The sequence below is a fragment of the Eubalaena glacialis genome, chromosome 18 (assembly GCF_028564815.1).
Source record: "Eubalaena glacialis isolate mEubGla1 chromosome 18, mEubGla1.1.hap2.+ XY, whole genome shotgun sequence".
NCBI classification, from domain to species: domain Eukaryota; kingdom Metazoa; phylum Chordata; class Mammalia; order Artiodactyla; family Balaenidae; genus Eubalaena; species Eubalaena glacialis.
The window spans coordinates 12,144,490-12,160,327 of record NC_083733.1 but is presented as its reverse complement, the minus strand read 5'-3'; the positions used below and the strand labels follow the sequence as shown (position 1 = coordinate 12,160,327).

Sequence of the window (15,838 nt, the reverse complement as noted above, 5' to 3'; positions counted from 1 at the left end):
CTGCATTTATTCAGGTGTAATCTGCCCTTTCCAATTTTATTTTGATTCTTTGATTTGACGAGGGTGTTGTAATGGGAAGTTTTGTGTTAAAACAGAGAGAGAACACAATTTAAGTTTTCTGAAGGAGTAGTGGCTCCCTTTTTTCACCTCTCAACTCCTGGTCTGTTCTCCTTTGAGTGCTCTCTTAATGCCTCGCTGGGGCCTCAGAAATTAAAATGTCACTTTTATTCCTATTATTCTGATTTTCTAATTTGGGATATTTTCTCAATTCATATTTATGTCACATGTGAGTTTAAAAAACTGAGATCTTTATTTTATAGTCAAAATCTTAAGTCTTTTGGCAGAAAATTATCAGCTTTTTAAGTTACTCATGTGGCTTCTGAGAAATGGGGCTGCTGTGATGGATGTCTCTGCCGCAAAATACCTAGTCTGCTTAGAACATGGTAGAGAGATGAGGAAGCACGCGCGTCCACATTGTCTTATGAGCTGAATTAGATCTCCTAAAATTCACATGTTGAAGTCTTAACCGTACCTCAGAATGTGACTGTATTTGGAGATGGGGTTTTAAAAGAGGCAATTAAGGTAAAATGAGGTCATTAGGGTGGGTCCTAACCCAATATAAGAAGCAGAAATTAGGACACAGGCACGTATAGAGGGAAGACCATGTGAGGACGCAGGGAGAAGGTGGCCATCTACAAGCCAAGGAGAGGGGCCTCAGAAGAAATCAACCCTGCTGACACCTTGATCTCAGACTTCCAGCCTCCAGAATTGTGAGAAAACCTTCTCTGTTGAAGCCACCCAGCCTGTGGTATTTGTTAATGCAGCCTGAGCAGGCTAAAACACACAGGTATCCCTGGAAGCAGACTCTCACCACTTCCCATACACAGGTGAGAGTGCTGCCTGGAAAATGTAATACTTTTGGTCAGAGAAATGTTCAACTGGTTTCTCAGCTCCTGTGCTGATGTAATAATATTGGCAATATCTTTAGCATGTTTCCTAGAGGGAGGATCAGTGAATAAGTAACTTGATAAAGAAATCGCATCCAAATAAACGGGTGTTTCTTTTCACAGATGCCTTCCACTGCCCATGGGAACAGTTCTTCTCGTCCCTTTTCTGACAAAGGAATATCATAGAGACAAAATTGAAAAATACTTCCCCATGTGAGGGAGCTTTGGTTCAGCTGCAGAGCTAAACTCACATCTGCACTAAATTGGAATTGGCTGTGAATGATTACAAATGAAAATCTGTTGTTGCTGAAGGATCTTATTGGCAACAAAAGACAAGAACAGGTATTTCTTAGTGTCACTGTGTTCTAGTATGTGGTCTTTATACCCGGGCTCCTGATTGCTTTCCTGTGCCTTGTTAAATGTATTGCTTTTCTGGACCCTGTACAAGAAAAATTGCTTTAAAAAATGATAAGCTCTGGGCAGTATGACAAACTCCTGTACATACTTTTACCTTTTCTTCTGAACTCACTGAATTTGTGCATTAAAAAATTACCATTATTTGTTAAAAATTATATTAAAAATTACCATTCTCCTCCCTTTTGCCTAAACATATTTAGTCTCTTATTTGAATTACCTTTATATCTTTGTTTCAGAATTTGATTTAACTTGAACTTATATTAAACCTTTAATCAAATACAGAAATGATTCTTTCCCCTTGACTTAATGTTGCAAAGTACTTGTCTTAGCATATAGGAATTGCACACATAATTGTAGTTTTATCTAGATCTCAGTCTTTGGCTCCATCCTTATTTTTATTCCTGTATCTATCCATCCATGAACAAAGAAAATGCAACATACAATGCAGTATTAGAACTTCAAAGGAAAACAAAATGCATGTTTACAGGTAAAGAATCCTACAAAAATTCTAGGGTTCGGTAAAAATTCTCTTCCAAACATCCTAGCAAGCCCAGTGAGAAAGAAAACACATTTGTTTTCAAATTGTAAGTAAGGAAAAATAGCGCTTATTAACCGTATGACCTTAGGCAAATTAAGTAATCACCCTGTGCCTCCGTTTCTTCATAAGCTTAATAAGAATGATAGAAGTAACTTCGTTATATAGGCATGTTATGAGGATTAAATCAAATGTGCCAGTATTAGTAAAGCATTTAGAACAGTGGCTGGCACAAGGTAAGCACTATCTGAGTGTTTTTAAAATAAAAAATAAAATAAATGCTAAGGAAAATTCTCAAGGAATGTAAAGTTTCACCCAGTACCTAATTTTAAAGGATAGTTCTCATGGGGAGCTTCGCCTTATCAACAGGAGAGTAAGAGAGACAAGGTAAAAATGTTCACTTATGACTTCTCTGTTGCAAACACATTTGTGGGATTTGTGGAATGTTTTCTTGACTCATCCCCCAGTAGGTGCTGAGGACAGAACGTTGAACTCAGGGAAAGCAATTTTGCAGCAGGCCAGGATAATATGTTCTGAACTTGCAAGGTTCTGATGATCGGGCTTTAGCTCTAGATTATAAAGAAATGGATGGACACACTTCCTTCCAACAACCATTCATAAATATCTCTTCTCTTATCTGGGCATTTTACAAGTTGTGCAGTGGAAGCATGGCGTTATAGTCTCTGCTAGGGCTTCACATGAAAACACTGTGTCCTGCTGATAAAGCCAGGGATTCAGTGTAGCAGTTGCTGGTCAATAGCAGACATACCTGCTTTCATATCACTGGCTCTGCCAGTGGCTGGCTTGTTATTCCACTTCTTAGGATCCTTGGTTTCACCAGATGAGCCATTGCAATCTCAAAATAGTGCTTTGAGGATGAAGGAGATTATGCACGTGTAGCATGGAAACTGTAAGTGATTGCATAGGAGTGATGACAAGGGAGGACTCTGACTTCTCTTAGTTTGGTGACTGTGTTGGGCTTCAGGCTCCTCATCTGCAAATGGGAAAAGTAATAGCACCTTTCTCACATGGCTGTTGCAAGGTTTAAATGCAAGAGCAAAACACGGTGATTGGCATATATTAAGGGTTTCATAAAGGTTACCTGTTATGCTTTATTCAATCTTATACTAAATACTGCACATACTACAGTCTAATTGAAATAATACTAGGTAAAAATGACGTATTTTGGGAACAGATTTTTAGAAAAGAATTTTCAACACTGTTTTCACAAACAAAATGCAAGTTAATTATGTAAACCTTTATTATTATAGAAGCAGTACTTCTATAAGAAATGCCATGCAAACAAAAATATAAAATAAAAACATACATTCCCACGGCACAGAGATTACCACAGTAACACTCTAGTAACACTCCACCTACCTTTTCCCTAAGAATATATATGAGTAATATTATGTGTCTGTCTATATTTTTAAGACATTTTTGAGCAGTTTTAGGTTCACAGAAAATTAAGATATAGAGACTTCCCATACGCCCCCTCTCCCAACACATGCATAGCCTACCTCACTATCAAGATCCCCCACCAGAGTGGGTACATATGTTACAACTGATGAACCTATATTGACACATCATTATCAACCAAAGTCCATAGTTTCCATTAGAGTTCGTTCTGGGTGTTGTACATCCTATGTGTTTGGACAACTGTATAATGACGTATCCACCATGACAGTATGATAGAGAGCATTTTCACTTCCCTAATAAACCTCTATAATATTATATTTTTAACCATAGTGATCATACTGTGCACATTGTTTTATGATATGCTTTTTTCAGTTGACTATCTTGGTCTCTACAGATGAGTAAATTTTATCTCACCTAATATCTGAAACATGATAAACTATTTCCAAGTGTCCCAGTTATATTTTTTATAGCTGGTTTGTAGAAATCACTATCCAATCCAGAACCACATAAGTGCTTGTGTTTCAATAATTTTTCTTTTTTTTGCCATGAAAATTTCTTTTTTTTTTTTTAACATCTTTATTGGAGTATAATTGCTTTACAATGGTGTGTTAGTTTCTGCTTTATAACAAAGTGAATCAGTTATACATATACATATGTTCCCATATCTCTTCCCTCTTGCATTTCCTTCCCTCCCACCCTCCCTATCCCACCCTTCTAGGTGGTCACAAAGCACCGAGCTGATCTCCCTGTACTATGCGGCTGCTTCCCACTACCTATCTATTTTACGTTTGGTAGTGTATATATGTCCATTCAATAATTTTTTATTTGTGTTTTGAACAGCTCTATTTCAGTCTAATTTATATACAGTAAAATGCAAAGGTCTTAAGTGTACAGTTCAGTGAGCTTTGACACCCCTATAAACCTATGAAGCCAACGTGGGAATAAAGATACAGAATATTTCATCACCTTCAAAGTTTCTGAGTGCCCCGTTTCAGTCCATTGCTCCCCAAGAGGCAAGTACTCTTTTGATATCTCTCATTATAAGTTAGTTTTGATTGTTTTTGAACTTTATGTAAATGGAATGATTTGGTATTTATTCCTTATGAGTCTGGATTCTTTCGCTAAACATAATGTTTTTGAAATACATCCACGTTGTGTGAATTAATAGTCCATCCTTTTTTAATTGCTGAGTAGAAATACTTCGCATCAATAGACCGTGGTTTGTTTATCCATTCTCTTGTTGTGGTGGGTTCAATAATGGCCCCCAAATTCTGTGACATTCCTCCCACTGAGAAGTGAGATCTATGTCTCCATCCTTGAATATGGGTTCTGTGCTTGTTGACAATAGAAACTGGAAGCTTCTACTGCCTGTTTCTTGGGGCACTTACTCTTGGAATACGACAACCATACTGTGCAAAAGCGCATGCAGCAGTGTGGAGAGGCCCAGGCAGAGAGGGACTGCAGCCTCCAGCAGTATTCAATTATTAAAAAAATTGTTATTTTTCAGCTCGATAATTTGAATTTTATTTATTTTAAGTTTACAGATCCCTCATAAAATCCACCATCTCTAAACTCATTCAATTTATCTTTTTCTTTCAATTATTTAACATATTTATAACACTTGTTTTAAAGTCTTTGTCTATAGATTTCAGAGTCATTAGTAAGTGTTAAAAAAAATTTATTTATTTTTATTTGGTCGTGCCAGGTCTTAGTTGCGGCAGGTGGGCTCCTTAGTTGTGGCATGTGGGCTCCTTAGTTGTGGCATACAAACTCTTAGTTGCGGCATGCATGTGGGATCTAGTTCCCTGACCAGGGATTGAACCTGGGTCCCCTGCATTGGCAGTGCAGAGTCTTAACCACTGTGCCACCAGGGATGTCCCAGTAAGTCTTTCTTTATTGAATTTCCTTCTCTTGATTATGGGTCAATTCACATGCTTCTTTACATGTCTTATAAACTTTTATTTTATACCAGTCATTAAAGAACAGTCAAAAGTGAAATATGATGATTTTTCTTCTTTTCTTTATTCTCAGAGAGTGCAAGAACTTCCTTCAACCGGGCAGCCAATACCAGGTCTATTCTTTTAGATTCCACTTACTTCAATCTGGGTCAGAGTTGGATTACAATTGCAGTTAATTTTAGTTTATAGCTGATTCAATTATAATTTAGGAGATCTCACTTTGTCCTTCAGCTCAACCACCAACTTACTTTATTTATTATTAATTAATTAATTTTAATTAAAAAATTTATTGTAGTAACATTATATAAATTTATATGTATAACATTGTATATATTATAACATTATGTTTCACGTGTACAACATTATATTTCTACTTCTGTGTAGCGTGCTCACCACCCAAAATTTTTAATTTAATTTAGTTTAATTTTTTTATTGAAGTATAGTTGATTTACAATATAGTGTTTATTTCTGCTGTACAGCAAAGTGATTCAGTTATACATATATATATATAGATTCTTTTTTTAATATTCTTTTCCATTATGGTTTATCATAAGATATTGAATATAGCTCTCTGTGCTATACAGTAGGAGCTTGTTGTTTAACCTCCCACTCCATCCCTCCCCCAACCCCTTCCCCCTTGGCAACCACAAGTCTGTTCTCTATGTCCGTGAATCTGTTTCTGTTTCATCGATAGGTTCATTTGTGTCATATTTTAGATTCCACATATAAGTGATATCATATGTCTTTCTCTTTCTGACTTACTTCACTTAGTATGATAATCTCCACTTGTATCCATGTTGCTGCAAAAGGCATTATTTCATTCTTTTTTATGGCCGAGTAGTATTCCATTGTAAATATGTACCACATCTTCTTTATCCATTCATCTGTCGATGGACATTTAGGTTGTTTCCATGTCTTAGCTATTGTGAATAGTGCTGCTATGAACACAGGGCTGCATGTATCTTTTTGAATTAGAGTTTTGTCTGGATATATGCCCAGGAATGGAATTGCTGGATCATATGGTAATTCTATTTTTAGTTTTCTGAGGAACCTCCATACTGTTTTTCATAGTGGCTGCACCAACTTACATTCCCACCAACAGTGTAGGACGGTTCCCTTTTCTCCACATCCTCTGCAGCATTTGTTATTTGTAGAGTTTTTATTGATGGCTATTCTGACTGGTATGAGGTGGTACCTCATTGTAGTTTTGATTTGCATTTCTTTAATAATGTTGAGCATCTTTTCATGTGCCTATTGGCCATTTGTATTTCTTCTTTGGAGAAATAGCTATTTAGGTCTTCTGCCCATTTTTTGATTGGGTTGTTTGCTTTGTTGTTGCTGAATTGTATGAGCTGTTTGTATATTTTGGAAATTAAGCCCTTTTTGGTCACATCATTTGCAAATATTTTCTCCCCTTCAGTTGGTTGTCTTTTCGTTTTGTTTATGGTTTCCTTTGCTGGGTGAAAGCTTGTAAGTTTGGTTAGGTCCCATTTGTTTATTTTTGTTTTTATTTCTATTGCCTTGGGAGACTGACCTAAGAAACAATTGGTATGATTTATGTCAGAGAATGTTTTGCCTATGATCGCTTCTAGGAGTTTTATGGTGTCAGGTCTTATGTTTAAGTCTTTAAGCCATTTTGAATTTATTTTTGTGTATGGTGAGATGGTGTGTTCTAACTTCATTGGTTTACATGAGGCTGTCCAACTTTCCTGACACTACTTGCTGAAGAGACTTTTTCCCATTGTATATTCTTGCCTCCTTTGTTGAAGATTAATTGACCGTAAGTGTGTGGGTTTATTTCTGGGCTCTCTATTCTGTTCCATCGATCCATATGTCTGTTTTTGTGCCAATACCATGCTGTTTTGATTACTGTAGCTTTGTAGTATTATCTGAAGTCTGGGAGAGTTTTGCCTCCTGCTTTGTTCTTTTTTCCTCAGGATTGCTTTGGCAATTCTGGGTCTTTTATGGTTCCGTATAAATTTTAAGACTATTTGTTCTAGTTCTGTGAAAAATGTCATGGGTAATTTGATAGGGATTACATTAAATCTGTAGATTGCTTTGGGTACTATGGCCATTTTAACAATATTAATTCTTCAAATCCAAGAGCATGGGATATCTTTCCATTTCTTTGAGTAATCTTCAATTTCCTTTATTAATGCTTTGTAGTTCTTGGCAAATAAGTCTTTCTCCTCCTTGGTCAGGTTTATTCCTAAGTATTTTATTTTTAGGGGTGTGATTTTAAAAGGCATTTTCTGTGCATTCCCTTTCTGATATTTCATTGTTAGTGTAAAGAAATGCAACTGATTTCTGAAATGTTAATCTTGTATCCTGCTACCTTGCTGAATTCGTTTATCAGTTCTAGTAGTTTTTGTGTGGAGTCTTTGGGGTTTTCTATATGTAGTATCATGTCATCTGCATATAATGACAATTTTACCTCTTCCCTTCCAATTTATTTATTTATTTAAAAAATATCTATTTATTTATTTATTTATTTATTGGCTGCGCCAGGTCTCTGTTGCAGCACGCAGGATCTTCGTTGCAGACTTCTTAGTTGCGGCATGTGGGATCTTTAGTTGTGGCATGTGGACTTCTCAGTTGTGGCATGTGGATTTCCTACTTGCGGCATGCATGTGGGATCCAGCTCCCTGACCAGGGATCAAACCTGGGCCCCCTGCACTGGGAGCATGGCTTCCCATCCACTGGACCACCAGGGAAGTCCCCCTTCCAATTTAAATACCTTTTATTTCTTTTTCTTGTCTGACTGCTGTACTTGTCTGACTCCAGTACTTTTGTGTACACTATAGTGTGCTCACCACCAAAAATCCATCCATCAACATGCAGTTAATTCCCTTCACCCATTTCACCCACCCCACCCTTCCCCTCTGGTAACCACAACTCTATGTGGTTGTTATTTTTTGGTTTGTTTGTTTGGTTTGGTTTGTTCATTTATTTTTATTTGCAGTGACATGGATGGACCTAGAGATTGTCATACTGAGTGAAGTAAGTGAGACAGAGAAAGACAAATATCATATGATATTACTTATATGTGGAATCTAAAAAAACGGTACAAATGAACTTATTTACAAAACAGAAATAGAGTCACAGATGGAGACAACAAACTTATGGCTACCAAGGGGGAAAGGGGGGGAGGGATAAATTGGGAATTGGGATTGACATACACACTACTATATATAAAATAGATAACTAATAAGAACCTACTATATAGCACAGGGAACTCTACTCAGTACTCTGTAATGACCTATACGGGAAAAGAATCTAAAAAAGAGTGGATATATGTATATGTATAACTGATTCACTTTGCTGTATAGCAGAAACTAACACAACATTGTAAATCAACTATACTCCAATAAAAATTAATCAAAAACTTTAATTTTTTTTATAGCCCACATATGAGTGAGATCATATTATATTTGTCTTTCTCCATCTGACTTATTTCACTTAACATAATACCTTTAAGGTCCAGCCATGTCGTAACAAATGGCAAAATCTCATCTTTTTTTTTGTGGCTGAGGAGTATTCCATTGTAAATATATGTATCACATCTTCTTTATCCATTCATTCATTGATAGACACTTAGGTTGTATGCTTACCATAAAGCTCCTAGAAGAAAACATAGGCAGTACGCTCTTTGACATGGGTCTTAGCAATATTTTTTTGCATGTCTCCTCAGTCAAGGGAAACAAAATCAAAAATAAACAAGTGAGACCTAATCAAACGAAAAAGCTTCTGCACAGCAAAGGAAACCATTGACAAGGTGAAAAGACAACCTACTGAATGGGAGAATATATTTGCAAATCATGTCTCAGATAAGGGGTTAATATTCCAAAATATGTAAAGAACTCATACAACACGATGACAAAAAACCAAACAATCCAATTAAAAAATGGGCAGAGGAGCTGAATAAACACTTTTCCAAAGAAAACATGCAGATGGCCAACAGGCACATGAAAAGATGTTCAACATCACTAATTATAAAGGAAATGCAAATCAAAACCACAATGAGATATCACCTCACGCCCCTTAGAATGGCTATCATCAAAAAGGAAAGAAATGACAAGTGTTGGAGAGGATGTGGAAAAAAGGAAACCCTCTTACACTGTTGGTGGGAATGTAAATTGGTGTAGCCACTATGGAAAACAGTATGGAGAGTCCTCAAAAAATTAAGGATAGAAGTATCATTGATCCAGCTATTGCACTTCTGAATATTTATCCAAAGAATATGAAAACTCCTATTTGATAAGATATGTGCACTCCTATGTTCATCACAGCATTATTTACAATAGCCCAGATAGGGAAACCCCCAATGTTCTTTACTACTGTTGCTACAACTAAGGGACAAATTAGTCCTTTTGATCTTCCCAAGTTTGAACTTGAAAGGGTTTGATTTTTAGCTTAGTCGCTTATGATTTACTTACGGATTCAAGTTTTACAGGGTCCTGGGATCTGAGCACCATGAAATGGCCAAAAAATTTTCTGTCTTTTAGCTAGCCCTATCCTCATAATTATTTCTGCTACTTTCTCAGAAAAATTCCTAGCGGGTGGGAGATTGGAGATATGTTGGCTTGAACAGTTCTTTTTGTATTTGAGCTATCATAGATTCTCCTGTCTTTTGCCTGTCCTCACTGTTAAAACCTGCTGGTTTCTTCTAATCCGTCCCCCTTCCATCTCTGGCAAGTTTGCTTGGAATTTGCAAAGTCAGACTGGAATTTGCTGCTAAGTGTGGAAGCATCTGCGGCTCTTTGCTTGTCTCTCTCTGGATCATAGTTCATTAAGGCTTCTTTGCTTTTTTGTCACGGCTCTTTGATAGCTTTATAGAAAAGTAATTTTGTTTTTCTTGTTGTTACCATGGAGATGATGGTCTTTTACACTGTTCTACATCCTAATCAGAAACAGAACTCCCTCAACAACTTTAAAGCCTTTATTATTTTCTTTTTTTTTTTACATTTATTGTGCATTTTATTTCTATTATTATTACATTGTAATATATAATGAAATAATTATACAATTCACCATAATGCAGAATCAGTGGGAGCCCTGAGCTTGTTTTCCTGCAACTAGATGGTCCCATCTGGGGGCGATGGGAGACAGTGACACCTGACGTGTGTTGCTTACGTCCAGTCTACTCCGTGATCTCGTTTTGGTCGCTGTCACTGCAGAAAACCCTGCTTCACAAGGATAGGACATTGGAAATGGAAGCAGGCTTTTCAGTGCTTTTGTGGCAATCTCAGGATATTCTGCCTTGACTTTAATCCAGAACATATGGTGATTTGAAGTTGTCTCAAACATACTCTTAAGGCCACCATCATTTGTGATCTCAAACAGTTGATCCTCTTCTAGCACGGACAAAATCGATTCACCTGGCTTATTCACAAATGGGTCACGGATCCATTCCTTCCCAGTTCAGGGGTCTTTTGTGGTTGGGAAGTAATGCTCAAACTCTTTTGAAAGCTGAGATAGGTGAGCAGTTTTGAAGGTTTCATGGCTTTGTTGGATCGCCGGTAGCCACATATTATACAAAGTGGGGTTGGAGAATGTGAATCGCCTGTTGCAATGAATTTAAGTAGGACTCTTGGTATTTTCTTTTCTTTTTTTTTTTTTTTAAATATCAAGAACCTCATAAGCATGTGCCCTAGGAGTCTTATTCCATTTTAAAAAAAAATTTTTATTTATTTATTTATTTATGGCTGTGTTGGGTCTTCGCTTCTGTGCAAGGGCTTTCTCTAGTTGCGGCAAGTGTGGGGCACTCTTCATCGCGGTGCGCGGGCCTCTATCGGTGCGCGGGCCTCTCACTATCGCGGCCTCTCTTGTTGCGGAGCACAGGCTCCAGATGCGCAGGCTCAGTAATTGTGGCTCACGGGCCCAGTTGCTCCGCGGCATGTGGGATCTTCCCAGACCAGGGCTCGAACCCGTGTCCCCTGCATTAGCAGGCAGACTCTCAACCACTGCGCCACCAGGAAAGCCCTTGGTATTTTCTTTTAAATGCAGCTTTCTTTTTGTGGGCAGTCTTAGAGTCTTCTGCTGTCTCATCTTTGGGTCTTTCCCCCTTTTCAAAGAAGCTCTCCAGAGACATTTGTTTTTTACTCATTTTGGCTAGGGTTAGCTTGTGGGCTTACCAAAACTGTGACTGAGACAAGTGCGCAGTGTGGGAAAGAGGCGCGGAGGGAGGTGGTAAATAAAATAATGGGCGGGCTACGCATGGACTACAATAAGTGTCGGATTCTGACTTAAAGCCTGCCACCAGATGCAGCTGTACAATTGAAGTACATCAACTCACTTGCCACTATAAAGCCTGCCACCAGATGCAGCTTAATTGTCACTTGACACTCACTGATAGGGTTTTTTTTTTTTAACATCTTTATTGGAGTATAATTGCTTTACAATGGTGTGTTAGTTTCTGCTGTATAAGAAAGTGAATTGGCTGTACATAAACATATATCCGCATATCTCCTCCCTCTTGTGTGTCCCTCCCACCCTCCCTACCCCACCCCTCTAGGTGGACACAAAGCACCGAGCTGATCTCCCTGTCCTATGTGGCTGCTTCCCACTAGTAAAGCCTTTATTATTTTCTGATTTTAGACTTTGGGATCAGTTCTGTGATTTATAAGGTTTGTATTACAGGATTCCTTTACATATTAAGCAGAAAGTAGAAGGGTATTGGGCATGTAATTGGAATTTCTGAACTACCAAATCTATTTATTTATTTTGTGATTCTCTGCATGTTTTTCACAAGGGAGAAAGTGATTGATAGTGAGATATCAAGAGACACAGGCAAAAGACACAAATCCTTTTAAAGTAGGTAAAGGATAAAGGATTTAACAGCATGGTGATGGCTATACCAAGTTGGAGACTCAGGAGTATTCCTCCCTTTGGAGGGGCAGTTTCCATGGCCTTAGACAATGACACAGCCTGTATGTGGAGAGGCGCTCCATAGGCAGGCAGGTTTTTTCAGGAAGCTCAACCTGGGTCCGAGAAGAAGGCCAGTCTGCCCCTCTGGCCTTTATGTTCCTGTGACTATACAGAAAAGCACCTGTCATTCTAAGTCTGTGTTATGTGTTTACCTGCTGCTCTGGGGAATCAGGAAAAACTTAAGTTAACCCTGTTGGTTGTCCTGGGGATGTTATGTCCATCTTTTATCACTTTGGGTGCATTTCAGTCCTAGCACCCTTCTGGGAACATACAGCAGGCTGTACGGAATCAGAGATTGCTTTTTATCACTCCTGCGATCTGATTATCCCACATAGAAATGGGCTGAAGGACTTTCTTAAGTCCTATCTTGACACAAGTAAGAAATTTACACTCTCTCAGCATCTAATTGTACATATTAAATATGTGAAGTTTTTGTATACCTCATAAAGCTGCAAGAAATAAACCCTCTCAACATCAGATTTCTCACAAATAAAGTGGACTTAATAATAATAAACTCACTGCTAGTGATGGTAAAGATAATAGATGAACTTGCCTTGAAAAATGTAGAGTCCTAGTCATATTGAGATGGGAGGAGATTTCATAGGGCTTTTGGATTTGGGTGTGACACAGTGATTGTGTGACCCATTTGCAAACCCTCTCATGTAAAAAAAGGTTTTAGGTGATTGTAGTAATAGATTTGGCTGTTTCAGGTTCTGAGATGTAGGGGGAAGTTCCTCTCCATTCACAAGGAGACACTGAGTATAAGGGATGGAGAAGCAAATGCAAAGAGAGAAAGGGGAGAAATTTGATTTTGTCCAGATTGGGCCAAAGTTTTTGATGTGTTCCGGTGTTTTACTTTATGCTTTAAGTAATTGGAAACTATAGAAGGATTTTAAGAGCAGAGTTTTATATTCTCTATTTTTTCCTGAGACTGTACTCTTCTCATTTGTCTTGTTCCTGTGCCACATCTATTCTTTCTGCATCTTTCAGTAAAACATTTTAGAGCTAAATTAACTAGGTTTAAATTATGTTTAATATTGACAAATGTTTGATATTGCTATTGCTTGAGATTTGTGTATTTACACATCTATAATCCGTCTTCACATCGATATTTTCTAAAGTTGCATTGAAATGCATCGGTTTTGAAGGAAGACATACAAATAGCCAAATGGTATATGAAAAGGTGCTCAACATCACCAGTAATCAGGGAAATGCAAATCAAAACCACAATGAGATATCACCTCACACCTGTCAGGATGGCTCTAATTTAAAAAAAGCAGGGGGCCGCCGTCAGAGCTGCCACCTTGTGGGAGCGAAACCAGCACCTGCCTCGGGGTAGCAGCTGCGCCGGCCGCCGAGGGTTTCTCTGGCCAGCGTTGCTCCCACTAGTCTACAGCGTGGGGCGTATCTTTGCAAACCTCTTCAAGGGCCTTTTTGGCAGAAAAGAGATGTGTGTTCTCATGGTGGGCCTAGATGCTGTGGGAAAGACCACCATCCTGTACAAACTGAAGCTGGGTGAAATCGTGACCACCATTCCCACTCTAGGCTTCAACGTGGACACCGTGGAATACAAGCACATCAGCTTCACTGTGTGGGACATGGGCGGCCAGGACAAGATCCGGCCTCTGTGGCGCCACTGCTTCCAGAACACACAAGGTCTCATCTTCATGGTTGGCAGCAAGGACAGAGAGCGTGTGAATGAGGCCCGAGAGGAGCTTATGAGGCTGCTGGCAGAAGACGCACTCAGGGACGCCGTTCTGCTCGTGTTTGCTAACAAACAGGACCTCCCCAATGCCATGAATGCAGCTGAGATCACCGACAAGCTGGGGCTGCACTCTCTGCACCACAGGAACTGGTACATTCAGGCCACCTGTGCCACCAGCGGGGACGGGCTCTATGAGGGACCAGACTGGCTGTCCAATCAGCCCCGGAACCAGAAGTGAGCTGGACTCCTCTCTCCTCCCCTCTCACTCCCTCCTTTTACCCTCGCTTTACTCTCGTGTGGCAAACGTGCCCCTGGGGTGTGAGTGCCAGAAGCTGTCCCCATGGTCGGTCACAGTGTGCTTCACCATGCTGTAAATGTGCAGATGCAGCCTGCACCTGGGTTTTTATTTAATGTAAATAGTTTTTGTTTCCAATGAGGCAGTTTCTGGTACTCCTATGCAATATTACTCAGCTTTTTTTATTATAAAAAGAAAACCAACCCATTGTTCAGTACTGAGAAGGGATTTTAGGCACACGGGTCATCCAGGAGTCGCTGTGTCAGACAAGCCCGATGCTCCTCCTCTGGGCTTTAGATCTGTGTTGAGATCCATTTTGGTGGTTGGTTTTTAACCCAAACTCAGTGCATTTAAAAAAATAGTTACAAATACAAGATAAGGAGAACACTTGAACACACAGAAGGGAGAAATGTGCCTAGTGTAGGTTCTGCAGTAATGGCCTGAGTCCGGTCCACCAGTGGTCTGTTTCCTGTTGGGAACATGAAACGGGGCAGAACCAGCCATGATCCATTCTGCATGGTCACAATAGGGTCCCTGTGATTTGCTCTGTCTTGGGTCATCCCACACCCCGTAGCGTTTGTGCTTGCATCTGTGCTTACATGGCCGTCCAGGAGATGGGCTGGAGGCTGCAGCTGCTGCTCTCAGACCCCTTGGAGGAACCCCAGGCTTTTCTTGGGTCAGCATGGGCACTTTGGTTGGAACGCTCTGGTTTGAGCGGGAGCCCTGCAGTCCCCTTGCTTGCCTGCTCCGGGCTCTCGGGGTTTCACCAGCAGGAGCGTGGGTGGTCATCCTTGAGCCCCAGCCCTTCGGAGCCCCTGTCTACATGTGCTTTCATTCCCTCAGCCTGCAAGGGTCGGAATTGCCATCGAAAAATAACCTCTACTTTTTTCTTTTGTATTTTGATAAACACTGAAGAAGATGGAGCTGTTAAACTTTATCTTGGGGAAAACCTCAGAACTGGTTTATTTGGTGTTGTGGAACCTCTTACTGCTTTCAATACACAATTAGTAATCAAGTGTTTTGTATACTTGTTTTCAGTTTTCATTTCGACAAACAAGCACTGTAATTACAGCTATTAGAATAAAATCTCTTAACTAAAAAAAAAAAAAAAAAAGACAGGGGACTTCCTTGGTGGTCCAGTGGCTAAGACTGTGCTCCCAACACAGGGGCCCAGGGTTCGATCCCTGGTCAGGGAATTAGGTCCCACATGTCACAACTAAGAGTTCGCATGCCGCAACTAAAAACGATCCCACATGCTGCAACTAAAGATTCTGCATGCCACAACTAAAGATCCCACATGCCAGAAGGAAGATCCTGCATGTGGCAATGAAAATCCCGTGTGCCCAACTAAGACACGATGCTGCCAAGTAAATAAATAAATATTTTAAGAAATATTAAAAAAATATTAAAAAAAAGAAAAACAACAAACAAACAAACAAAAAAACAAAAGATACGTGTTGGGAGAATGAGAAGAAGAGGGAACCTTTGTGCACTACTGCTGGGAATGTAAGTTGGTGCAGCCACTGTGGAAAACAGTATGCAGTTTCTCAAAATAAAGTAGAACTACCCTATGATCCAGCAATACCACTCTGGGTATATGTTAAAAGGAAATTAAGTCAGTATTTCGAATAGAGA

General features: G+C 39.3%; 1 protein-coding gene across 1 annotated transcript in view; it reads left to right on the top strand.

Annotated features, from left to right (window-relative positions):
- The window catches only part of LOC133077607 (ADP-ribosylation factor 1-like), a 47,008-nt gene extending 32,862 nt beyond the window's left edge, over positions 1 to 14,146 (top strand). The window contains exon 2 of the mRNA XM_061172416.1: positions 13,484 to 14,146. Within this exon, the coding sequence (XP_061028399.1) occupies positions 13,484 to 14,146 (663 nt within the window). The remainder of the gene's footprint in view (positions 1 to 13,483) is intronic.
- The last annotated feature ends 1,692 nt before the right edge of the window (positions 14,147 to 15,838 follow it).